Below are 7,627 nucleotides of genomic sequence, written 5' to 3' on the forward strand. Positions count from 1 at the left end.
CCCCCCAAGCTGCAGGATGAAGGTTTACTCTCATAGCAGAAGGACTGATGTCTCTGAGTGTCTCACTTTGCCTTTCACTCTTTCTGAAGGCTTCAAGTAACCACTGCCACTTAAGGCAGTCTGCATTTGTTCCTTACATGCTTAAGTGTTACTTGAATGAGATTTCTTGGTTACTTGCAATTTGGGGGGAGGGGGGGCAGGGGTCGGAAAGAAAGAGGAAGGAGTTTTGTTTAAAGCCCCAGGTCTGAATTCATGTTTATGAAAAGTTCATCCCATTAAACAAAAAAGCATTCATGAAAATGATGAAAAACTTAAGTTTCGAGCACATAGGAAGATGGACTTAAGGGTATTCTTCCATATCAATTATGACAAACACTACCACGCTTGCTCTCTAAGCTGTAGCTAGCACCAGTGAACCCTACAAACTCTGAATCCCAGCTTCAGCTCCCCCTCCCCAGCTTAAACCCAAATACCAGTCATCTGATCCCACTACTTAGTTCCTTATTTTAATGTAAGGAGTACCTTTGACTAGACGAAGCCACATGCAGTCATTCACTCTCATCTTCCACATCAACTCCCGCAATGAAAGCTTAGCAAACTTTCCCATGGAAATGAAGGCTTTCACATTTTTTAAGAACCGGCATTTGTTAAGGTTTGAACCCCACAGCTCTGCAGGGATCACTCGCTCCAGGCACTGCCGCACAAAGACATACACCTGCCAGTGGCTGCTGTGCTGCCTGAGAAGCTCCCTGATGGCCGAATCACACACCTCTCCAGGATTTGGCTCCTCGCTCTTTGACTTCCCACACAGAAATTTTGGAAGAGGAACACATAAGTCATTCGGCACATCAGTGAGACCACCCTTCTGGCTGCTGCTTGTCATGCGCTTAGTAGACTCTTTCCCAAACTGTTCTACTTGCTTGCGAACCTCTGCTCCCCCAGGTGATGCTGACTGACAAGGCAACTCAGCTTTTCCCGCACTGGTTTCAGAAATCCCAACAGGGCAATTTTTTTTCAGGAGAAATGAATAAGGACACTTTCCATGGTTCTTTACCAATTTCTGAAATATATTTCTCATCTGCCAGTAGCGTTTGGGCAACCTTTTCTTTCTCCAGTTGTGATGTGGCAGACTTTGATTGCGTTTTTGCTCCAACAGATTTTGGCTTAAGAATATAGTTTCTACAAGCTGTCTTCCACTTGTCTGACAACCCTTCAAGCGATTCAGTAAAAACCATTTAGGAAAACATTCTTTGAAACTCCAGCGAGAATACAGAAGAGACTTCCTCTCAATGTACACTCCAGAATGCAAGATCGTATTTGGTAATTTCTTTCCCAGATGAACTAGGCGACTTTCCGGCCTTCTGTATTTTGAAGAAATACCTTCCATTGGTTTAAGTTGTACAGAATCCACCTGAGATTTGTACATATGCATCTCTACTCCCTTTCTATTAGATTCTGCTTGCATTTCAATGCTGGACTTAAAAGGTTTGTTACTCTGAACTCCTCGCAGAAATGTTTTTTCATCTGCAACAAATTTCTCCTTCCCATCATAAGATTTGTGAGCTAAAGAAGGACCAGACATATCACTGTCACTTCTTTTAGAAATGTACTTTTCTTTAGTAAGATTTACAGAATGTGATGCTACATACCCAGTTCCATATCTCTTTGAACTACTTTGGTTTATGCCAGGACTGTGATTCCAAGCCTCTTTCTCTAGTGCTTTCTCCTCTACTTTTGCTCTCTTAGCTGTGATTTTAAGTTGTTCCCTAACAAGCTTCCTTTTCAAAGACAGGGCTGTAGTCGACGAAGATAAACCTGGGCTAATCTGATTTTCCAGATGTTCAGTTACCATTCCGATCTGTTCACTTGCTTTAAAATTATCTTTAGCAGAATATGCCAAACTGGACACTAAGCACTGTATTTTGTTATTTTTTTGATTTCCCCTGCTGGAGACTTGAACTTCAGGTCTTTGTTTGCATTTCCACCATTGAGATTTTGAAAGATGCTTTTTATGAAACATAAGCCTTTTTTGCATATAATCAAACAAGGCATTACGTCTGTGCTTTGAATATCTTTGTTTAACAAACACTGGAGATGATTCTACATTATTTGAAATAAGTTCATAAATGGGTTGCCCACAAACTTGATAACAACTACTAGGGGGAACTAACATAAAGATTGCGCAGTGTTCCAATAAATACATCATCACATCATCCCCTATCCTGCTCAGTAATGTTTCCCAGAGGCCACTGATACGAAGAGTTTCTGTTGCAGTATTGGGTAGGTAGCTGCATATATTTGAAGATGGCATGATTCGGAAGTGAGAACTGTTTTCATCCAGTAAGGAATATCCATACGCAAGGATATTCTTTTTTCTTTTTTCACATAGTTTCTGAATAACTCTTGTGATGACTTCACTCTGACTAGATAACTGAAGAAAGAAAGAAAAAAGGAAAATTAGTTTTTATGGACTCTTCCAAATGCCACACCATATCCTTTAAATAAACAGACACGCAAGATACACAATCCTAGCCTTGAGTTTTAGATTAAACCTTTTCAAAGCAATATTATTCATGAATGCCCTATTAAAAAAAGATTTTTCAAACACAGCACAAGACTTTTAAATTTATTTTTATTTATTTTTTACATTCAGCGACCACAGATTATGACTTTAGGGAAGTCTTTTTAACTTCTGCCCCTTTGATCCTGGTTTTCATGACAAGGGAAGACCCTATGCTACTCAACTTTCTCAGCAGCGCAGACTCCAAGGTTTTCAGGTCACTCTGCTCCTAGCTATGCACATGTGCGGGCCCTACCACAACAGGGATCTAACATGGCCTTTCTGGGGACCTCCAGGTGCTAATGTAAAGTAAACAAATTCTAATAAATATTTCAGCTCACAATTTAAAAAAGCACTCAATAAGCTTGCAACATTCGTTTCGTGCAGTAGCACAACTTCACTCATGCACACAATAGCTCTGAGAGAAGCTCCATTTTACTCCTCTCTGAAGAATTTTTTCTGCTTAAACACTAACTGGAAAGCAATTCTTTTTCTCCTCTTCTCTATCCTCTCACAGAAGGAAAGTCGTATTTTTTCATTTCTAATTGCTCCCCAGCCATGGTGGGTGTTTGGGGTTTTTTTGGTTAAATTCCACCCCACAGAACAAGCACAAAGTCAGAGAGTCCCAGACATGCAAATCTTTTAGCTTATCCAACCACGGGCCAGTAGGTGCTAAGAATTTGTTCGTTCACCCCCTAGAAGGGAGGGGAAAGGGGGAGAACCCCCACGCAGGCTAGAGAAAAATTTAACTTCCATAAACCAAACAATTCCGGGACGAAGAAGAGCAAGGGGGCCGAGGGAGACGACAAAGCGAGAAGGCACAGCCACGAGGAGACGAGCGTAGCCTCCCGCTGCACACACATGGAGGACAGGAAGAGCATTACGACCGCGGAGGGCGGCAGCCCCAGGAGCCCTCTCCGGGGCCGCATGGCAGCGAGGCGCGGAGGGGAGGAGCGGGGAGAGAGCAAGCGGGGGGCAACCGCCACCAGGTGCCAGCAGTGACTATTAGTGCGGCGAGGCTGCTCGCGCGCGCCGCACTAACACCCACACGCGCGCGCGCGGGCTGCCGCTCCTCGGCGGGGAGCGCTGCAATGCAGGTGCCGCAGAGCAAGCGGGCAACGCTTGGGCACCCCCCGCGCCCTCCTACCTGCTGGAAGGTGAAGGGCCGGGGGATGGAGCGGGCTCCGCGGGGGACGCACACCACGCACTGCGCCACGAAGGTCCGGTAGCACGGGGCGTCGTCGGCCCGCAGCACCTCGGCCTCGCCGGCGCCGCTCTCCCGCAGCCGCTGGATGAAGGTCTCCAGCGGAGCGGCCTCGGCGTAGCAGCCCCGCAGCGCGGCCAGCGCTGCCGCGAACGGCCCCACGCCCGCCATGTTGTGCAGACGGAGCACGCCGCCACCTGAGGCGGCCCCGCGCCTCCCCCCCCGCCGCCTCCCCCCCCGCCGCCTTTACGCTCCTCAGCCGACGGCTGAAGCACTGCAGGAAGCTGTAAGGGGCTGCTGCCTCTTTTTAAAAAAGCATTACTTAAAAAAAAGAAAAACCGCCTCACAGCTGCTGCGGCCAGGTGCCGCGCGGCCTCCGAGGCTGCGCAGAGGTGGTGGGCGGCGGGCGAGGCGAGGCGAGGCGGGCCGGGCCGGGCCGGGCCGGGCCGGGAGGGAGGCCGCTGTCCAGCCCCACGGCTCCTCACCTCCGCCAGCGCCGTCTAGTGAGCCGAGGGAGCCGGGCTGGGGTGAGGGGGTCAAGGCACCTCCGGGGACTGGGAGTGAGCCACAAGAAGGGGCGAGTGCGCAGAAGGGGCAAGTCAGCGCGACGGGGGGATGCTTTCACGCCGTGATTGTCCTCAAAGACTCGTGCAGTTTCCAAAGAAGCAGAGATGGGTGCAGAAAGGCACTCTCCCTGTGCTGTATGAGACTTTGCATGGGAGCAGGGGGAAGCAAGGGCCGGTGGTTAAAGGGGTGTTGTGAGGTGGAGAACTAGCACCAATTACCTCAAACTTGTGGCATGACTTTTGACCAGACATTTAAGCTTATATTTTCAGACAGCTTTGTGGTGTCTCTTTGGTGGGTGATTCATGCTGTGCATTTCCAGGTTGCCTGGGATGGCCTGAAATACTGTCAAGAAAGGTGCTGAAGAAAGTTTTGAGTGAGTCTTGCTAATTTACTAAGGTAGGTTTCCCATGGAAGAAGTCAGGAAGATCCCCATCTCAGAACCCCTTTTAGGATGGAGACTCAGTAGAGGATCTGTCTGAAATTAAGTAAGTGTAGAAGAGGTTATGGTGCAGATGAGCAGAGTAAAACCTAACAAGTAACCAACTGACTGGTTCTCACCGAATTAGGGAATGAAGCAGCCAAATCACTCACAGTAGTGAGTAGTGTTGTTCTTACTCAAAAATTTCCTTGGCACCTGAAGGCTGCATGGTGGCAAACTTGATGCCAGACTTTAAAAAGAGCTGAATGGAGTTCTGGGGAACTACAGGCCTCTAAAGCTGATGTTTATTTCAGGCAAATTAGTTGAAATAATAACAGAAGATAAAATTAGTAGATGCTGGGAGAAATACAAGCTGTCAACGTGGCTTCTGCAAAAAGAAGTTCTGCCTTAAAAACCTCCTGGGGTTCTATGGATCATTGAGAAGACATGAAGATTATGATGATATAGTTGATATATTCTACTTGAATTTCCAAAAACCTTTGTAAGGAAATGTTATAAATGGAAAAATTAAAAAGGAGTGCGATAGTATGGACATATTATTGGTTGAAAGATAAGAAACAGAGGTAGGAATAAATAGTTCTTTCAATGAGGACGACCACCACAAGAGTTCCACATTAGTTTGCACTGTATAACTTTCATAAGTGACCCAGCAGTACTGCAAGTAATCAGTAAGTAGCAAAATTTGCTGATGGGTGAAGTTATCCAAAGTAGCAAGGACACAAGCAGAGTATAAAATTGCAGAAGAACATTATAAGACTGAATGACTGAGCAATTACGTGACAGTTGAAATTGAATGCTGATAAATGTCAAATGTGGCATAGAGGTGAAATACATTCTTAGCTTCATATATAAAATTATGGGCTCTGAGGTGACTAGTACCACTCACAATTGAGACCATAAGGTTATAATAGTTCCATGAAAAAATCAGCTTTTTGCTCAGCAGCAGCCATTAAAGCAAGTCAAGTGTTAGGAATGATTAGGGAAGAACAATATAATGTTCTTAATAGAGAACAGCAAGAGGAGATCATTATGCCATGGCATAAATTCATGGTTTGCCCACACCTTGAGTGCAGTTGTACAGTTCTGGTCTCTGCATCTCAGAAAGGATGTACTAGAGTTAGAAAAGGCTCAGAGACCAAAAGTATGGAACAGCTTCTATATGAACCATAACAAGGTTGGCTGGAAAGGGGAAAAGGGATAACTTTGTGGGGAAGGGCAAATGCTGCATGCCACAATCCATCTCCTGAAGCAGTTGGATATGTGACAAAAAGGTGCCCTGAGCCCAGCGGTCTTCCAGGAGCTGGAGTTCATCATAGTTCTCTCAAAACATGCTGCAGAGGGATGGATCACCAAGATTCTCTCCACCTCCAACTCTTCTGCTCCAGCTACTCTATCATACTGATCCCTCCCATGCAAAGATCTCACAGCAAAGAGACTCTGGGACTCTGACTGCCAAAACACATCTGCTATTAAAGCTGCACTTCTGACCCAGTGGGCTGTAGGTGTCAATAAGATCAACAACTGCTCCCTCCACATGGACAGAGATGGGTAGCAGGCCACGTGGCACAAGTTCAGCAAATCCAAACCCAGCACCTCTGAGCAAAGGTCTAGGCAGGACAGAGTCAGCAGTCCACCAGATATGTTAGTGAGGTGAGGTGACTGTCTTCTAGTTAGGCTTCCTGGCTAGATTGCTGTGAATCTCCTGCAGAAACATGATAGGGTTCTCCCTTTCCCAAAGACTGGAGAGTACCTAGCTCTTATGAGGACTCACCTGACAGCTCCCAGTGTGGAAAAGGCTGTTTTTTAGGTTTTTCAATAGGTGAAAGGAGAAGTTAGTGGCCCTGTGACCAGGGACAGTGCTGCCCCTGATACAGGAGGTGCTACACAGCAAATAGTTCCGATGGCAGGGGTAGAGGTGTAGAAACTGTGGCCATGCTGAGACAGGGCAGTGTATACCTTCCCTTCCTTAAGTCAGGCCCACAAAGGCCTCAGGGTGAGGTCTGCATCCTCCTGCTCATCGAAGACTGGCTGTACCTTCCTTTTAAAGCAACAGATCTCTTACAGGGAGCAAAACAGCTCATCCCTGTTCATCATTATGCCTGAGGTGTCTGCTCCTTGGCTCCTTTATAGCTTTCAGACTGAGGCATTTCTGTGTCACTCCTAATTCAGCACTGCCTTCATGCCACAGACACAGATAGGCACCAGATGGGCACCCCCAAAGGAGGGAGAGTGATAACACAAGAAGGCTTTGAGGGACCTCAGCAGTGCTGTAATGGAGAGGTTGCACAGACACTGCAGACTTGGGCAAGGGGACAGAAGTTGTCTGTATCAGCAGATGTATCAGCTGCTCATGGCAGATGGTTGGGTTGCAGATGCTGCTGTAGGCCGAATTTCTGAGGAGGGCTCTTATTCATTGTTTTCTGGGACCCTTTCTGCCAACTGGTGGTAAGTTCCAAAGTAGGTCCTTACCTGTGCCTCTTGCTGATGCCTTCTTGGTGGCAACAACCACATTTTTGGTGTGAGGAGAGAGAACTGCTGTGACCAGGTTAAGGGGGTCTTTTTATTCCTATTTCTTCATAAGCACCACACTGTTTTTCTGTGTTCCTACCACTGGGCTGGGGAGACAATCCGGGAGGGAGAGGGGAAATGAAGTGTCATGGGAAGTGGGATAAGTTGATTTTTAGGAGGCTGAATAAGGAAAAGAATAGAATAACAGAATCATAGAATAGCTGATGCTGGAAAGAATCTCTGGAAGTCTCCAATCCAACCCCCCTGCTCAAAGCAGGGTCAACTAGAGCCAGTTGCTCAGGACCTTGTCCAGTTGGGTTTTGAATATCTCCAAAAATGGAGACTCCAC

General features: G+C 46.7%; 1 protein-coding gene across 2 annotated transcripts in view; it reads right to left on the reverse strand.

Annotated features, from left to right (window-relative positions):
- Positions 1–3,971, reverse strand: part of TERT (telomerase reverse transcriptase) — a 38,592-nt gene extending 34,621 nt beyond the window's left edge. Inside the window, exons 1-2 of one of the 2 annotated variants that reach the window (XM_026077570.1) lie at positions 3,708–3,935; positions 523–2,431 (exon numbers count right to left, since the gene is read on the reverse strand). In XM_026077570.1, coding sequence (XP_025933355.1) covers positions 523–2,431; positions 3,708–3,935 — 2,137 coding nt within the window. Of the gene's footprint in view, positions 1–522; positions 2,432–3,707 lie in introns of both variants that reach the window. The other variant, XM_026077571.1, reaches the window with a different exon arrangement.
- Positions 3,972–7,627: the final 3,656 nt, after the last annotated feature.

Source organism: Apteryx rowi, unplaced genomic scaffold, assembly GCF_003343035.1.
Source record: "Apteryx rowi isolate R43461 unplaced genomic scaffold, aptRow1 scaffold_458, whole genome shotgun sequence".
NCBI classification, from domain to species: Eukaryota; Metazoa; Chordata; class Aves; order Apterygiformes; family Apterygidae; genus Apteryx; species Apteryx rowi.